This window comes from Ambystoma mexicanum, chromosome 14 (assembly GCF_040938575.1).
Source record: "Ambystoma mexicanum isolate Mex_15411 chromosome 14, UKY_AmexF1_1, whole genome shotgun sequence".
Taxonomy (NCBI): Eukaryota; Metazoa; Chordata; class Amphibia; order Caudata; family Ambystomatidae; genus Ambystoma; species Ambystoma mexicanum.
This window is the reverse complement of record NC_090940.1, coordinates 535,275,645-535,294,999: the sequence shown is the minus strand read 5'-3', so window position 1 is coordinate 535,294,999 and position 19,355 is coordinate 535,275,645. Positions and strand designations below refer to the sequence as shown.

General features: G+C 47.7%; 1 protein-coding gene across 3 annotated transcripts in view; it reads right to left on the bottom strand.

Annotated features, from left to right (window-relative positions):
• The window catches only part of WARS1 (tryptophanyl-tRNA synthetase 1), a 285,365-nt gene that overhangs the window by 73,785 nt on the left and 192,225 nt on the right, over positions 1-19,355 (bottom strand). For all 3 annotated transcript variants that reach the window (XM_069637773.1, XM_069637774.1, XM_069637772.1), the window contains exon 9: positions 16,476-16,649. In XM_069637773.1, coding sequence (XP_069493874.1) covers positions 16,476-16,649 — 174 coding nt within the window. The remainder of the gene's footprint in view (positions 1-16,475; positions 16,650-19,355) is intronic.

Below are 19,355 nucleotides of genomic sequence, written 5' to 3'. Positions count from 1 at the left end.
GTTGCTGAAGTAGAGACTGGAGAGTAGATCAGACGTGTATTGATAACAAGGACTGAGTTAAGTAAAGGTTCTGCTAGCCTTAAAGGGGAGCCCGGGACTGCAGGTGTAAGTACCAGCAACTCCTGTATCCTAAGCTTCACAGTTTTTCCTGTGGTGAATATTGGTCTCCCTCAGGAGACTGGGGTGAGTACCCCTGGTCAAATTCTGAATCAATATGGTACAAGCCCTGGGGGCATTCTAAATGCACCCATTCGGTGGATGCTGGGTTAAGTGCATCGAGATGCCACTCTCTTGGGTCACTGACCAAGTGTAGTGATGACGAGGCGAGTGCAGGGCCCAGATGCAAGTACGAGAGGGCTGGCGGTGGTGCCAGGGACCTGTGAGACTCCATGGTACACCAGGCGGCCAGTCAGCAAGCTGTACGGAGAAGGAGGGAGAGAGGGTGAAGCACAGAGATAGGTTCGCAGGGTAGAGGGAGAGAGAAGGAAGAGGCAGAAGAGTAAGGTCTTGAGAAGTTTCCTGAACTTAAGGAGATCAGGCTCAAGACGGAGGGCGGCAGGGAGGTTATTCCAGAGGGAGGCTCCTGCAAAAGTGAGGCTCTCCCATCAAATCTCTGCTTGGAGAACCGGCTCACTCGCAGAAGGGTGGAGGTAGATGAGCCGAGGGCTTGGGAGAGACAGTATTTAGGTAGGAATTGTTGCAGGTAGGTGGGTCTGAGGCCCCAGAAAGCCTTGTGGACAATGCAGAACTTGATCCTTGCAGCCACTGGGAGCCAGTAGAGAGATGTCAGTGCCAGAGAGATGCAGTCCCTGGGCTTGAGGCCAAGGATAATTCTAGCGGTTCTGTTCTGGATGAGCAGGGAGGTTGAGAAAGAGGCTGTTGCAGTAGTCCAGCCTAGAGAGAACCATGGCTTTGGAGACAGTGAGCCGCTGGGGAAAGTGAGAAAAGGTAGAGTACCTCTGAGGAGGTGTAGCCGATAGACTTTTTAGAGATGTCCGAAATGTGAGAGGAGAAGGAGAGAGTAGAGTCGAAGGTCACCCCAAGGGTTTAAGCCTTGCAGGTGGGTGCAGGCGCAGATCCAACGGAGGTAGGCAAGAGGGAAAGTGGGAAAGCGGGAGCAGGGGCCCAATGCAAACTATCTCAGTATTACTGGTGTTGAGGCAGAGGTCGTTTGCAGCACACCATGACTGAATAGTGGACAGACAGACAGATATAAGAGAAGAAGTGGAGGTGGCTGAGAGTAGCCTGAAAGAAAGTTGCATGCTATCCGCATAACAGGAAGTTGGAGGTGAAAGTAGCAACCACACGTGCCAAGGAAGCCATGTAGATGTTGAAGAACCAGGGGGATAGGTTAGACCCTGGGGAATGCCACAGGTTGAAAGAGCGATAGTAGAGAGTAAGGCTCAGAGTTCCACCTGGGGTGGGCGGTCGGAAAGAAAGTGGGTTAACCACGCCAGGGCTGACCTGCGATTCCCAGGATGTCACAGAGGCTTGCGATCAGGATGCTGTGTTTAACCGTGTCAAAGGCAGAGGAGAGGTCAAGGAGGATAAGGACAGATGGAGTGTTAGTGTCAAGATTTGAGAGCAGCTCTTCACGGATGTTCAGAAGAGCAGTTTCCGTGCCTCTGGATGCTCTAAAGCCAGACTGATGGTCATGGAAGCAACCAACAGATTCAGTGTGGAGGGTCAGCTGAGAGATAGCCAACTTCTCCAGGAGTTTGCCCAGGAAAGGAGCGATGGAGATAGGGATGTAGCTTGCCGGAGTGGAGGAGTCAGCAGAGGGTGCACAAGGGAGTGCTTAAGAGCAGCTGGGAAAACTCCAATGGAAAACAAGAGATTGCAGAGATCCGCCAAGGCTGGGGCGAGAGAGTCAATGTTGTCCTTAATGGTTTTGGAGGGGCAGGGGTCCACCTGTTTGGATAAAGTCTTCATAGACCAGACTTGTCTGGCAACCTCATCAGGTGAGAGGAGAATTGGAGGGGGGGGGGGGGGGCTTGGGAGGCACTGGTGTTGGTGTATGCAGTGGTGTGGAAGAGAGGTAGGAGAGGTGGTCTTGGGTTTTTGTGATGAAGTGTGCAGATAGGGCTGAGCAAAGGTTTCTGGGTGGGTGTGACAGAAGAAGAGGCTGCTGCAGTATTGGGCAGTTCCTTACAGACTTTGAAAAGTTTGGCTGTGTTGCTTGATGCCGAAGCGGATGCAGAGTAGATATTGTCTTTGGGGGAGGCAGCAGGCCAGTTTGTCAGAGGGTACGCCCGACGAATTCCATTTCCGCTCAGCTGCCCTACTCTTGCGGTTAAGGTCAGACAGATCTGACTCGTACCAAGATTTGCACTTTCTGGAAGGCTTCAGTCGGATCCTCATGACACGGACAAGTGTATCAAGAGTGTTGGAGATAGAGAGATTGAAGTTAGCGAGGGCTGTGTCAGGGTGGGAGTCTGCCGAAGGAGGAGGAGAGTAGGTGGAGGCAAAGGCAGCCGCTGTACCTCTTTTCATGGGTCTGGTGACTTTGAAGCTAGGTGGCTTTGCCGGGTGTGCCGCTACAAGAGGGGAGGAGATCTTGAAGTGTGATGAGACAGCGGTCAGTCCAAAAGAGAGGTAGTGAGAGGGATATCAGTAGAGATGAGAGCATCTAAAGTATGGCATGCAGTGTGTGTGAAGCCAGAGGGTAGGATGGAGAGGGAGAGAGAGAGTCACAGGTTGTAGAAAGGTCCTGAGGAGTCAGGAGAATCGAGATGGATGTTGAGATCATCCATCAGGAGGAGTTGTGAGGAGGAGGAGGAAAGTAGAGAGGAGGCCAGGTCAGCCCATTCCGAGAGGAAGAGAGTGGACTGTCCTGGTGGCCGATAGAAGGTGGCCAGAAGGAGAGAAGATTTAGGAGAGAGTGAGAGCCTGCAGACTAGGCACTCGAAGTAGGAGTAGGCCCGAGTAGGGATGATGGACACAGGTATCCATTCTGGGAAGATCAGCGCCCCTCCCCACCTGTCTTCTTTGTCCTGGGCACAGAGAGGATCTTGTAGCCTTCAGGGAGGAGTGTTTCAAAGCTTGTGACAGAGCTATCCTTGAACCATGTCTCAATGATGGCGAGCACATCAAGATCTAGGAGTTAGAGGAGATTGCAGATTTAAAACGAGTGTTTGACAGAAGAGCGACAGTTGAGCATGGCAATGTGGAGCAGCTTGCCATCTTTGAAGGTCTTCCGTGGGGGCGGGGGAGCGCACAGGACGGTGTTCCCCTCCCTCCTACCCAGTGCGCCTGTTCAGAGGAGGAGAAAGGCACAGTAAGCAAGGGAGCCTGTGCAGAGGAGGAGGAAGGCATAGTGGGCAAAGGAGTCTGTGCAGAGGAGGAGGAAGGCATAGTGGGCAAAGAAGTCTGTGCAGAGGAGGAGGAAGGCACAGTGGGCAACGGAGCCTGTGCAGAGGAGGAGGAAGGCCCAGTGTGCAAGGGAGTCTGTGCAGAGGAGGAGGAAGGCACAGAAGGGAAGGGAGGCTGGCCGAAGGGAGAGGTAATGTTGGAGAGGTGAGGGAGGAGCATATCAAAGAGAAGAGTGGGTTGAGGACCCTGAACCATGATGAAATAGACAATGATGACCCCGGAAATGGCGAAGAGGTCAAGGAGAACCTCCCAGCGAGTGCCACCATTAATGGGAAAGGAGGCGATAGGAGAGAGAAAGCCGACCATGTAGCGAGCCCATTGGTCAGGTGTGTTAACGTAAAAGAGGATGTCCGAGTCTCTCTGGCGGAAGCCATGACATATGTGTCTGTAATAGGAAGGCCTGGATTGAATCCCACTATGTCCTTAAGTTTCTTCTGGACAGATTTAGTGATAGGAGATAGAGAAGCAGTTAGAGAGGATAGCAGAGATAGATAGCAACAAAGATGGCAGCAGTGGTGAGGATGACACTTAGCAGCCTGAAGTACTGAGGCACAAGGAGGGTGGGAGGGTGCAGTGGGGGAGAACAAGGGGTGGGGACAGAGGATAGTGCTCACAGGTTAAGTTCAATTTTTAGCAAAGCAGAAATTGAGTGTCTGCGATACTTGGTTAGTGCAGGGACCTGAAAGGTATTTTAAGGACTATTGGGCTTTGTACAGGGACAGATTGGTATCCCTTTTCTGTCCTGTGTATGCCTCCAGCCCTGTGTTTGCGATTTAATTTTCCTAATTTCTCTTCAGTTTTCCTGATTTTCGATATTTTCTGTGTCCCCGTGGACGCTCTAATGTCCTTTTTTGCCCCCCCCCCCCGTTGACGGCACAGACGGGAGACGTGTTGGCGACTTCCATGGAACAGCCAGTCAGATAGCAAAGCGAGTAGAGCGCTCGCTTTGACATCCAAGCAGAGCCTGCCAAGGCAAGTTTTGCAGGGCCAAACTCAGCCTTTCGTCCTTACGAGGTCGATAAATGAGCACCACACACCATGGGTAATAAGCAGCGCTCAGATGCCGGAGGGTTCGTAGCGCTATATAAATGCTAAATCATCATCAACGTCGCAGTTAACCTTATTTAGGCTTTCATGGACGGCGTAGGCGGATGCTGCCGACGGGGTCTTTGAAGATAAGGTTAGTGTCAATGGTTGTCTAGACGATATAGTCGCTGACAATGGTTATAAGTGTTTTGCCATCGTCAATGTTGATGAAGCCGTCGACGATGAATGGGTCGTGGACGATCGTAGCCCTGCCGTCTATGGTTTTTGGGCAACAGAGTGGATTGTAGCGCTTGTTAACTGAGCGCTTCCTGTGGATACCGTTGTAGATTTAGTTATCACCGGCTCTCTCGGTGGCGGGGTCGACAGACCTTTGTTTTTTTCCTTCCTTTTTATAAGTAGAAGACAATTCGTCTTCTGACCTGGCCATTTTATGAGTCTTTGGCCTGTCAGACTTGTCCTCCACCACACCTCTAGAGGATTTAGCCTCTGAAAGGGAGTGCGGGAGGGGTACCTGCCCTCATTCAACCAAAGGGCTAGTCTCCTCTTTCTATCATTGAGGGTTTTTGTGCTAAATGTGGCACACATCATTTCACAATCCTCCTGGATGTGATTAAGATAGACAAATGCATTCAGAATGCTGTTCTCCCTTATATATGTTTTTAATGACACATGACTGCCATGCTTTGAAAATAGCTTCATGCTTTTCTTTCATATTTGAAAGATGAAATCACTTTTTTTGAAGAAAGATTATCGAGTTTTGATGGAAAGATGTTGGTTTCTGGCCTTATTTCTGCAGGAGAGAAAGCCTTAAGGACTCCTCAGCACGGCGTGTGGTTAGAATTTGGGAGTGGCCTTGTGTGGGGTTCATCACTCTACGTCCCACTGGCTGGGGCACAATGCACTCATAAGGACATGGATGGGCTAAAAAAAGGGAGCCTAAAAGTACTATTATAATTTATAATAAAATGTTAGTGAGGAATGTCGGCAGGGAATTTTCAAAGCATGTGAATCCATGAAAGATCCAATGCTGGAGAAGGAATGGAATCCCACTGAACCTAGGGGAAAAGCGGGCAGGGGAACCTCACATAGCTGAACCCACACCGTAGAGAAACCACTGCCAGTTCCTTGGGGAAAAAACAAAAAACAAATATGAAGTCTTACCTGTTAGGCGGAATGATGACGAAATGAAGGATTGTCACTGAAGATAATATTTAACCAGAGAACTATTAGCATGATCTGCGATTAGAATCTGAAAATGGCCTATGGGGGCGGTGCCAAGGGCCTCTCTACCTCACTGACGTAGGGGCACAAGGCCCAAAATAAGTCGATAGGCTGCACATAATCCTCCAGCTTTTAGTGCTACTTTTGCACTGTAATCAAGGATTCCCAGTTAAAAGATGGGGATATGCAAAACAAATCTATAAAAGATTCTCGCGCATAGAAACACTTGCGTACAGGCTTGTTATAAATGCCATATCATATCAATGCGGAGAACCCAGAATCCCTATATCTGGTCTGGTAAGCACAGCAGATGCTCAAGTGTCAATAATCCTCTGCACCTAGTAATGCCTTGCTGCACCATCCGTGCATGGACTAGACACAAAGAGGCAAAAGCACTGGACACTAAGAGCATTGGTAACAGATGCAGCCAGGGGCCTCTGGTAAGGAGCGGAAGACAATGGCAAAGTCACAACAATGCAGGTACTCGGAGGAGCCCATCTCCTACTTGCACTGCCTCTGCTCGACCGCCAGCCCCTCCTGGGAGCAGTCCTGCATCAGCAATGAACTGGAGAGGTGCAAGGAGCGCCAGCACCAGGCGTTCTTCTCATGTTCAGCACACCGCCACCACTAGCTGGCTCCACTGCAATCATTCCTGCTCCAAGATCTTTTCAATCAGCAGACCTGCAATTGGTCGATGGAGGCACGGGAATTGCTATCATTGAGTTCTCCCAGTTATGTGGATCCATGCATTGACAGTGAACAACTGCAGATCTCCAATTGCTAGGTTCCCTATACTCAGATTGCCATTGGAAAGCACATAAGTGCACCCAAAGTAAAGTTCCATCATTAACGTCAGGTCCCTCATCTTAACATTTTGAGACCATGCAGCATTAGGACCACTATCCAATGTGTCCAATCAGAAGTTGGTCAGTCTCTTCCATTGAATCCAATGAGAAACTAAGACTTGTTTGAGCCTGTAGAAGTCATTCGGTGACCCAAGAGTACAAACTGTCAAGCTTGCCATCAGAAGGGCCCGGCTAACTTCTGACTGCACAAATGACCCTTATCACTTAGGTTCATGACTCAAGAACACTCCAAGAGATTTTATGAACCGGCATTACTTCTGGAACCTGCACAATTGCTTTGATGACCTTTTAAGCAACAGTCTATTTTAAAAGAGTTCTGTGTGAATATTGGTTTATTTAAAGTCATACTGTTACCCTGTATTCTTCAATAACCCGCTCCAAACAAGGGCTGTGCTTGGCTGCAGCAACCACTAGCAGTGCCAAACAAACAATTATAAACTGTTTGCCTAAGCTAATAAGATGACCCCCCACCCTAAACACTGCGCCAGGATATTACCCTTAGCAGTATACACAGTTATGCCAGGAGGAAAGCTCAGGGCTAAAACGCTGATCTTGAAAACGGGGTTTGAATCCCAGTCCCACCCTTACAGGCTGGGCATGAAACGCGATAAAAGAATGCAATAAAAAAAAATGTATAGCAGTTTTGGGGGATCACAATTTAAGGGCATTTTTTTATATTGTGTGTAACTTGTTCATTCTCTCATGTTAACAAATCAAGGAAAGAGTTAATACTGGTGCATCTGGACTGTTACAATACTAATATTTCCAGAGATTTGAAGACTCCGGTTTTATTCCCCAGATGAAAATGTATAAAATATAACACCTTTACATATTTTACTGCGATTTGTCATAACCTCAGTCCACATTCGTTTTAGGAAAAAGTGTGCTTGTCAAGCCAATATAAAATAATTAAAGAGTTAAATGGTATTTAGTGTATTGTGCCATGCCAGACACATGAGCTTAGGAAACACACATATGTCCTGTGTTTTGACCGACTGGTATTATGTTGCTAGACAGGCAAGATGGCTCAGCGGATGAAGCGCTCGTTGCTGTGATCTGTGTTTGATCTGCAGGTCGAAGGTTCAAATCTTGGTAAGGTCGAGTCAGGCTTTCATCCTTCCGAGGTTGATAAAGTGAGCACCAATTTCAATTGGGTAATAATAAAAATCTAAATATGACCTATGTTAAGTGCTTTGGATTAAAAAACAATATATAACTAACACATTGTTATTAAAATGTTCGCAGGCAACAAGGAATGCACTTCCAAGCAGTGAAACGTTTTGGCTTCTGCTAATGTTATCGTTACAGGTGGTTTTACCTTTGACTTGATCTGCTTGGGGGTGTCCGTGAGGGAGATGGAGGAGTTGGGGTCACTGGCACTCATTTTGGTCTGGGCGCCCTGCAGAGCAGGGAAGAAGGTTGAATGGAGAAGGGCACAGGAGTAGATGTAAACCTTTCAATCTTAACTGCCCTGAAATTGAACGCCCTCAAACGCAAAACTAAACTTCATCTAGCCTTCATTGACATGAAGCAAGCGTTTGATGGAATCAAATCGCGTCCTGTTATGGGCGAAATTAATTAAATGGAAATGCCCCATGACCATCCTCAATCCAATAATGGCGCTGCATACGAACACTTCCTTCCGAGTTCGCATCAATAAGAATGGTGTTCTATCTGACAATATTCCAACTACAAGAGGAGTCAAGCAAGGCTGTCCACTTGCGGCAGATCTATTTAAATTATTCTTAGCAGATCTTCCGACTCACCTCGAACAAGCCCACTGTTTCCCCCCCATGTCTAAATAAGACTCCTGTTCGTCATATCGCTTATGCTGATGACCTTGATCTGATTGACAGCACACAGATCGCCCTCCAACGCCTTCTAAGCTGCTTGAACAACTACTTAGTCAATAACGAACTTGTCATAAACACAGAAAAAACTAAAATCTTGTCTATTGGACCTACATCAGGCAGAAGAGACCGTGCATTCAAATGGGCTGTTGGTGGCCAGCCATTAATTTCAGTTAATTCGATCCGTTATTTGGGTATTGAATTTAACAACTCCATCTGTGAAGCACAATGGCTAAAAGGTCTAAAACAGAAAGCCGTAAGTCTAGCGTTACAAGCAGCCAAGATCAATAAAATCTTTGGAAAATTTTCCCTGACCCCAGTCCTAACGTTCTACCTCCAAAAGGTAATACCAATTTTAACATTTGGTGCAGAAGCAGGATGGAATATCAGCGAGCACAATTGGAATGTATTAGAGGGTCTCTTTTGGAAACGTGTCCTCAACCTGCCGAACTGTATTCCAATTATGTTGATACGTCATGAACTATCGCTGAATTCACTCTTTACACATGTGATCTGGAAGTCTATTTCGTTGTGGCGTAAGATGACAGAAGCGCGCGGTGCGCCAGCCTATAGAATATTCACCGCCTCTGACGACACGAAAATTAGCTGCCTGTTGGATCAATGGAGTATAAGAGTTCAAGAGTGGATTGCTGCAGCAGATATCAACAATTTTGATCTATTTTCGCGTCCTAAATTGGCCAAAAGAAAATTTGAAGCATGGGCATGGATAGTTAATGTGGAAAAACATACAAATCTCGCTGCCTCCCAATGGCTAGGCAACGCTAAAAAAAAACTAAATTGCCAGCCCTATTACCTGACTCAATGTTATACTCGTCATTACCGGGAACAATTCCTTCGCTTCCGCCTAAATACGCTGAATACGAAGGAAGGGAATAGTTTCTTACCTGTAACTCCATTTCTCCAGCATTGGTATCTTTCATGGATTCACATGCTTAGAACATTCCCCGTCGTCAGGCTGGGAATCCCCGGTACATTATATAGACCCTTTCCCGTAGGAACATTTTTTCGACGCTTATGCGTCCTATCCACCTCGTTTTGTATCATGCGTGCCCGTACCGTCAGGACGTCATGATATAAATACAGGCCCCGCCCCCGCGCTCCCTCAGATTTCGGCCCCCAAAGTAGTGGGGGAACCGGTTTGCATGTTCAGGGGAGGCAGGTGGGCGCATGTGAATCCATGAAAGATACCAATGCTGGAGAAATGGAGTTACAGGTAAGAAACTATTCCCTTCTCCAGCATTGGATCTTTCATGGATTCACATGCTTAGAATAGATTACATAGCAGTACCACCCCCAAGAGGAGGCGTGCATGCAAACCCATATACTTTCTTCGCAAAGCCCGTTCCCTATGATCATGTATACATTAGTAATCGTTAACATAGGAAAACGAACCACATACAGTCATAAATTCCACAGGATTCAAACCCTCAGCCGGGGCTTACCTTATTGGAATAGGTGTTGGAGCACCGCCTGTCCCATCCGGGTATCTTCGGCATGTTGCTGCGACAGGCAGTAATGGCGGGTAAAGGTGTGTGTAGCCGCCCAGGTAGCCGCCATGCAGATGTCCCCCAGAGGGACTCCGGCCCACAGTGCCGTCGACGATGCCGTTGCTCTAGTTGAATGAGCTCTTGGCCGTCGTAGAAGAGGTTTCCCTGCCCTGGAATGGCAGTACGAAATGGTAGATGACACCCATCTTGACAGTCCTTGCTTTGAAATGGCTTTTCCTCTAGCACCCAACCCATAGGCCACGAACAGCTGTCTCGTTTCTCTGAACGGTTGCGTACGATGAAGATAAAACTTAAGAGCCCTTTTTACATCCAATGTGTGTAACGTGCGCTCCGCTCCCGAGCATGGCTCCGGAAAAAACGTAGGCAACACAATAGAGGAGTGTTTATGGAACACCGAAGGAGCTTTTGGTATGAACTGTGGGTTAGTGGCTAGGACTACCTTGTTCTTGAAAAATCGTAAGTATGGTGGGTCTACCATTAGAGCCTGAACTTCTGAAATACGTCGGGCTGAAGTGATGGCCACCAGGAAGGCCAATTTCCACGACAAAAACTTTAGAGACGATGATGACATTGGCTCAAAAGGAGGCTTCATCAGAGACGTTAAGACCAGATTGAGGCTCCACTCCGGCGGAAATTTCTTCTCTGGAGGGAAACTCCGAAAGAGGCCTTTAAGGAAGTGCTTAATCCGGCGGTCGCTGAACAATGGTGCCGTATGCCGTCGACGAGTAAACCTGGAAATGGCGGCCAGGTGTACTTTTATTGACGATACCGATAGGCCCTTTTGAGCTAAGAACAGCAAGTATGGAAGGAGCTGTTCCGGCTTAATCGATTGCGGGGCCAAACCTGGTTGATCCTCACACCACTGACAGAAACTTCTCCATTTGTACGCGTATGAGGCGTTTGTGGAAGGTGCTCTTGCCGCTTGCAGGATACGCCGACAGTCCTCCGGAATCGTTAGCCGACCGAATTCGGCGAAGTCAGGAGCCAGGCCGTCAACTTGAGGCTGTCCGGGTCGTGATGCCAAACGACACCCTCCTGTCGAGACAGAAGGTCGGGGGTCTTCTGGAATCTCATCGGTTCCGCCGCCGCTAAGTGTAGCAGGTCTGAAAACCACACCCGTCTGGCCCAGTACGGGGCCACCAGAATTACCCGACATGGGTACCTGAGGATCCATTGCAACGTCCTCCGGATAAGGGGAAATGGAGGGAATGCGTACAGGAATTTGTTCGTCCATGGGAAGGAGAACGCATCCCCCAGTGAGCCCTGCTGAGGCCATCTGCTTGCGTACTGATGGCATTTCCTGTTGTTCTTCGTCGCGAACAAGTCTATGGAAGGATGTCCCCATTTCTTGAATACTTGTTGTAGTTGTTGGTTGTTCAGCACCCATTCGTGAACTTCGTTCATTTCTCTGCTGAGGGCATCGGCTTCCACATTTCTCACGCCTGGCAGGTGGAACGCTAAGATTTGCATGTTGTGTTGCAGGGCCCAATGCCAGATTTTCTGTGCCTCCGTCGATAGGGACCTGGAACGTGTCCCTCCTTGTTTCCTCAAGTAGAACATCGTAGTGGTGTTGTCCGTCATGACACGCACCACCGAGTCCCTCAGTTGAGGAAGAAAAGATTTCAGAGCCCATCGCACTGCTCTCAGTTCTAGCAGGTTGATATGCAGGGAGGACTCCTGCAACGACCACTGGCCTTGTACCTGTAACGTATCCAGATGAGCTCCCCATCCGCTCAGCGATGCATCCGTCACCACCGTCTTTTGGAACTCCGGTTCCAGTAGAGGCATTCCTTTCGTTAGATGAGTAGACACTCTCCACCAGCAGAGTGCTTGTACTAGTTGTTCGTCGACGACCAGTCTGTCGGACCAGCGACCTCGGCTCTGCGCCCAACGGTCCGCTAGAAATTCCTGGCAAGGCCTCATAAACAGACGGGGTGTCCAGTCAACTCGTCGAAAAAAAACTGGTCGACTGCAACTTGGTCGACGCAATTTGGTCGAAAACCAAATGGTCGAATTTTTTTATTTATTTATATATTTATTTTTCGGGTTTTCGTTTAGTTAAAAAAGGGGTTTTTAGAGAAAAAAGGGGGTTGGGGGGGGACCCCCCCCCCCAAGAAAAAAGGGTTAAAATAAAAATAAAAAAAAATTTCGACCATTTGGTTTTCGACCAAATTGGTTCGACCATTTGTCTGGTCGACCAATTTTTTTCGACGAAATGTCTGGCAACCAACAGACGGCAGTTGTTTATCAACGGAATGCAGGACGACATGGTCCCTAGCAGGGACATGTATTTGCGCACTGAAACCTTGGTACCGCCTCTCCATTCCGACGCCTTGCTTTGAAGTTTCTGAATTCTTTCGCTGGATGGTCTCACCAGGCTTGTGTGTGTATGAAACTCCGCACCTAGAAATACCAAGGTCCTCGAAGGCTCTACGGAGGACTTGTTGAAGTTTATTGCGAAGCCCAGTTCCTGTAAGAGGGACATTGTGGCCCTTAGACTGTCTCGTGTTTGTTCCCTGGACGAACCTCTGACCAGCCAGTCGTCTAGATATGGATAGACATGGTGACCATCCTTCCTTAAATGGGCCGCTATAGGGGCCAAGCACTTGGTGAACGTCCTGGGGGAGGACTTGAGCCCGAACGGGAGGACCTTGAACTGAAAATGCTTTCTCCCGACGACGAACCTTAAATATCTCCTGTGTCGTGGGCGTATTGGGATGTGAAAATAAGCGTCTTGAAGGTCTAGTGACGATAGATAATCCATGGGTTGCACCGACCTGATAACCTCTTGGAGCTTTAGCATTTTGAATTTTAGGCTCTTTAGCCATTTGTTGAGTACCCTCAGGTCGAGAATGGGCCTCCATTTGCCGTTTGGCTTCTTGACAACGAAGAACCGGGAATAAACTCCCTGTCCTTCCTGTGCCACAGGAACTCTCTCTACCGCCCCTTTTCGCAACATAAGCGCCGCCACTTGTCGTAAGATTCGGAGGTGGGGCTGTGTCGAGAATACAGGCGGAAGACGTGGAGGCTTGTCTTTGAATTGTAGCGCATGACCCATGCGAATCGTGTCTAGAACCCATCGATCTGTGGTGATGCATTTCCATTGGTCGAAGTGATGAGACTCGTCCCCCCAGGACGTTCCGAAGGCCGTCATTGGTTGCTGGTTTGCTTGTTCTTCGTCGACGATGGACCCGAGCCTCGCCGCCTGGAGGCTTGATAGTCTCTGCTTCTACGTGCCGACTGGGACGCTCGTCTGAACCCTTGCGAAGAGTACGAGGGCCTGTTAAATCCACGGTCCCTCGAGGCTCCAAAGCGGGAGTTTCCAGAAGCACCCCTAAAGGGGCGAAAAGAGCGAAAGTTTCTACCCGTTTGGAGGGCGCCGAGGGACCTAGCAGTATCCGTGTCTTCTTTCATCCCCTTCAACGCTTTATCAACCTTTTCGCCAAACAGGTGTTCCCCTTCACATGGCATGTCAAGGACTTTGTACTGGACTTCAGGACGGAAAGTAGTACATTTGAGCCACGCTTGTCGACGAAGTACTACTCCATGGTTGATTTGTTTGAAGCCAGACTCTGTTAGGTCAACTGCAATATTAATTGCGTGGTTCGAGGCCTCTTCGCCATCCCGCACCAGTAACATAGCTGCTTTCCGGTGTTCGTCTGGCAGATGTTCTAGGATAGGGGCTAGTTTGTGCCACATTTCTCTATCATATCGTGACACGATCGCTAAGGAATTGGCTGGTCTTACTGTCGTCGCACCGACCGAGAGCACCTTTTTTCCAAAGGCGTCTTGCCTCCTAGCCTCGCTTTCTGGTGGCGTTGAACATTTTTGCTGTACCCTGGCCTTCCTAGCCGCTGCCGCCGACACCACCGAGTCAGACAGAGGCTGTGATGTTAAACATTTTGGAGTGGACTCCGGAGCTTTAAACTTTTTCTCAATCCGTCCCTTTATAGCTGGCTCCGAGAACGGATGGCGCATCGTCTTGAGACCTTCTTGCCACACGTGGTCCAGAATTGGGATGGCAAATACCGATTTCCTCCTTTGACCCATATGGTCAAAAAGGAAACAGTCTTTCTTCTGCTCCTCAGGAATCAAGCCGAACTCGGAACAAGCTTTTCCCATCATTGCATGGAAGGCTCCCACATCATCCGGGGGAGATGGCTGTGTCTGGCTCCTCGTAGACTCTACCTCTACATCCGAACTCCATGTTGGGTCCCTCGACGGTTACAGGGAGATGTCTGACCCAGAGTCACCCAGTATAGAATCGGACTCCGACAACTCACCCTCCTCCTGCGCTCGAGGACGATCTTTTACCGCCTGGGGAACCAATGGGTTTTTAGTCGTCGAGCGAGCCGTACAAGTTTGCTCGTCGACGGAAGGTACAGAAAAAAGTGACGATGACGTCCCAGGTTGAGGGATCTGTGTATCCAGCCGTTGCAGGAGCTTCTGAAGAGTATTAAGCACATCCAGAGACAGAACTGTCTGGGGGGTCAGTAACGTTGATGATATAGGTACCATACCCCCACTCGCACTCGTCGTCGACGTGGAAGGCCGTAAGCCTAAATCCGATGGCTGCAGAACCGTGTCACCTTCACCTTCCGCCGAGCAGGCCGTGTCTGGCTGCAGTAAGACTTCAGGGGGGGGATCGGGTCATAGACCTCTGGCAGCCAAGCCATAGACTGAGTCTCCGTCGACGAAGGAATCCCAACCGCTGCTGCCTGGACGGTAATAGGCATAGTCAATGACACCGATGTCGACGAGCAAGTCGTCGTCGTCGAGCCCTTAGACTTCGTCGCCGATTTCGATGCCGACTTCCCGGCTGAACCATCTCGACTCATGGAAGACCTGGGACGGTCCCGAGGAGGATTTTGACAGCGCTTGCCTCTCCGTCTTAGATGATGAGGAGGAGGAGGGCTTTTTATGTGATGAGGAAGACCCAGCATGCTTCCCCTTATGCTTGTCCTCAGCGCGGATTTCCGCTGGCCGTACCTTTTTCGATGGAGGTTCCGACTTGCTCCTGGAGGCCGTGGAGCCAACTTCTGAAGCCGGGTAGGCACCCGCTCCGTCATTAAGCCAGTCGACCAGCCTTCTTTTACGGTCCTTAAGGGTTTTTTGGGAGAAACCCTGGCATATCTCACATGTATCCGCCGTGTGGTGCGGGTGGAGACAGTAGATACAATCCATGTGGTCATCTCCTTCATAAACTTTTTTGAGGCCACATGTCGCACAAGGGCGAAATAACGCTTTTCCAGACATAATTCTCCAGAATTTGAACGTCGCCGAAGCGAAACAGAAAAAACAACCTAGTTTCCACTAGTAGTAATCACGAGGATCCCACTACTTTGAAAGACGGTTGAAATCTGAGGGAGCGCGGGGCGGGGCCTGTATTTATATCATGACGTCCTGACGGTACGGGCACGCATGATACAAAACGAGGTGGATAGGACGCATAAGCGTCGAAAAAATGTTCCTACGGGAAAGGGTCTATATAATGTACCGGGGATTCCCAGCCTGACGACGGGGAATGTTCTAAGCATGTGAATCCATGAAAGATCCAATGCTGGAGAAATCTTATTTCAAAGGAATCATCCCAATGTAAATAATAACCTTTGCCGCTTTTGTGCAGTTTCGGTTGAATCCTTGAAACATCTAATTCTAATATGTCCAGCCATTGACGACCTTCGTTCTATTCATCTAGGCAAATATGCCCCTAAGGATGGAGATATGTCTACCTGGTGGCTTCTTATTTCTTCTGGACAAAATGTCAAACATGTTTGCGCGATCGTAAACTACTTGAACGCTATCCTGAGGCTTTCCCCCCAACTACAAGGAACGTCCAACCTAAGGGCTGAGATGGTTGCATGCACGTCTGACTTTCTTTGTGGCCACAGTTGAGGCCTGTGATGCTACGACGCGTGGAAGATGAAACAAAAGTTTGAAACAAAAGTTTATTTCTTTCTTTTTTTTTTAAAAAAAAAAAAATGAAAAAAACTAGTTTTTCAATAAAAAAAAAAATGAAAAAAAAATACTAATATTTCCAGAGATTTGAAGACTCCGGTTTTATTCCCCAGATGAAAATGTATAAAATATAACACCTTTACATATTTTACTGCGATTTGTCATAACCTCAGTCCACATTCGTTTTAGGAAAAAGTGTGCTTGTCAAGCCAATATAAAATAATTAAAGAGTTAAATGGTATTTAGTGTATTGTGCCATGCCAGACACATGTGCTTAGGAAACACGCATATGTCCTGTGTTTTGACCGACTGGTATTATGTTGCTAGACAGGCAAGATGGCTCAGCGGATGAAGCGCTCGTTGCTGTGATCTGTGTTTGATCTGCAGGTCGCAGGTTCAAATCTTGGTAAGGTCGAGTCAGGCTTTCATCCTTCCGAGGTTGATAAAGTGAGCACCAATTTCAATTGGGTAATGATAAAAATTTAAATATGACCTATGTTAAGTGCTTTGGATTAAAAAACAATATATAACTAACACATTGTTATTAAAATGTTCGCAGGCAACAAGGAATGCACTTCCAAGCAGTGAAACGTTTTGGCTTCTGCTAATGTTATCGTTACAGGTGGTTTTACCTTTGACTTGATCTGCTTGGGGGTGTCCGTGAGGGAGATGGAGGAGTTGGGGTCACTGGCACTCATTTTGGTCTGGGCGCCCTGCAGAGCAGGGAAGAAGGTTGAATGGAGAAGAGCAGGTTTAGGATACCCGAGCCGAGGCGCCACATCTCTCGTCATTCTGAAGTATGGATCCTGGAGGGAGGAACAGCACATGCCATTAAACATGGTGACGTCAGAACAGGATACAGTTCATATGATGCAAACGGCTGTGGTGGTTTAATATGGCATGCGACATTTTACAATGAGGATTCAGCTTAAACAAGCAAGCATGCCTTTGATGCAGAGATGACAGGCCAAGGAGAGGAAGGACAATACCGAGAGGAAAGCTTCAGAGAGGAATGAAAGCTAACAGAAAACAAGCACGCCGACGCAAAAATCAACACATGTATCATATATGCTAATATAGGATTCACAAAGATCAGTATAAAGGCCGAATCATCAATAACTCCAAAATAAGAGGTTGCCCTAAATTGCTGCAATGTCGCAACTGACCAGTTGCTGGAAATAGTTCCCAACGAGCACCCGTTGCCTCCAGTTGAACTTGTAACTCGGCTTTACAGCGCCTAATAGCACCGATTGGTTTCACTTGGAATTGTCAATTTAACCCATGGCATTTCTGTAGCGCGTAACATACAGTCCCAACCTCTTTGGCAGTAGCCGGCTCTAGCAGTAACCATTTGTAACTGGCCACCAGACGAGCAACCCTCGAACATTCTGTCACATGACAGACTTAAAAATACTAGTCGGCCCAAAGCAATCAGTGCCTTTCCCGTTCCCTCCTACAGGTTTGAGGATGATAAACATCACGAAGGTGCCAGCGACAGAATGCATAATTTAATTATTTAAATATTATTTCTAGAAGCCTCATCCAGAGTGCTATGCTATAGAGGCTCAGAACCCCGTTAGGCGATAAGCCAATAATTCAAGGAATCCCAATAAATCGTACATTTCTCAATTACTTGAAATGCAACCTTAAACAATTTTGAAATTTAACAGTAAGACACCATCATATATGAACAAATATAGGACGAATTACTCAAAAATATGTACATTCATTCTTTATGTTGGTGTTATGTATTTAAACTAGAATAATATTCACGACCTGGGTGAAAATGTAAGAGTGAGGTGTGAAAGAGAGTTACTTAGAAACGGAATAGAGTTACCGTTTTCCCCATGTGACTTGTAATTCAAAAAAGCTAAAGAAAAACTGCAATGTTATACACAGTTTTGATTTCCAGTCGTCCTTGTATAGATTATACTGACCGCTTTCTTACAGAAGCAAGTCATCACATAAACCAATGAGAATCAAACTGGATCTCCCCCAGTGAATTTGAATTCCTTAACCACTCTAAAGGAAGAACCCCTTCCTTCTTTGCAATCCCAAAAATACACAAAGACCAGGACCACCCACAGGAAGGTGTCAGGCTGTGGCTCATTAGAATAGCCTATCTGCAAGTTCAATGATCACTTTTTAAAGCCTATCAGTGACAGGACTGAATCCTTCTCGAGTGACTCATTGTAAACCATCCAATGCTTTGAGGGCGAATCCTTTGATCCAAGCAGTGATTTGCTCATCACTATGGACATCAAAGCGCTCTACACGAGCATCCCCCAAGAGCATGCAATTGAATGACCCAGAGATTTTATGACTAGACCAGATACATTGCTTCAGGTGCCGGTAGAATTTATCTTGGATTTAATAGACATAGCCCTGACCAAGAACATTTTTGCAAAAGTGTGGCATGGCCATGAGAACGGCTTTTGCACCCAGCCTTGCAATATTGCACATGGCGTGGTTTGAGGAGAAATTTGCTACAACAGTAACCCATTCAAACACAAAATCAGAAAAATGTCACTGTTTATGTTACAGTGCATTTGTATAGCGCTTTATGTACCATTGGTATGACCTCAAAGCTCTGTGGGTTGAACGCCCGCGGGGACCCTGGTCCGTATCAGTTGAAAGAGCAGTATATCATTATGCTTGGGTGCACTTGGTATGTGAGCAACCAGAGTGGTTTTTGCGGTTTGGCTGCATTCTAATGCTAAGTGTGGTGCAGTGGATGTCAGGGATCAGTAATGTGTGCAGCAAAGTGGCTGGTCTCAGAGTCTACATTCTCGCTGCCGTGAGACATGTGTAAGAGAATATGTGTGCCAATTTGCCATTTTTTTTGTGGGGTATAGCTGCGTTCTACGAGGCTGTTGAGGTGTTTTATGAGCGATATAGGTATGTGTGCAGCTAGGCCGAATTGATCGAGGGGTGTAGCTGCGTTATATTGTTTGTTGATGTGAAGAGGAGAGTGTGCCTAATGGTAGGAATGAGGGTCAGTGATTATCGGTGAGTGGTTCCTGGCCGGTGAGGGTCTGTTGATTTATTTCAAACCGGGCAGTCCTTTTCAAGACGCTGTGTGGTTGGACTTGAAGGGCCCATTTTCAGGGTCCCTTTGGGGATTTTAAGTTGGGTTGTTGGGTGCTTCTTGGGATATTGTGATTTTCCAGTGATTTTTTGTTTCCGGTTAGTGCAGATTCTCATAGGACAAAGGCCATTGGGGGATGGGTATAAGGCCATGGGTGGACTTTTCATGGATTTGGGAAAAGCCATGTTTTTACCGCTTTACGGAAGGCCATGTAGTCCTGATTGTGCCGAATATGAGGAGGTAGCGAATTCCATAGAGTAGGTGCCAGGGTAGAGTAGGCTGACCCTCCAAGTCTGACAGAATTGGAGGATGGGATTATAAGTAGGAGGGCCGTGCTTGACCTTAGGCTGTGTGTTGGGCGGTAACGCATAGTCTTCTCTTGGAGGTATGACAGGCCGGCATGTGTACTGCTCCGTGGGTGATG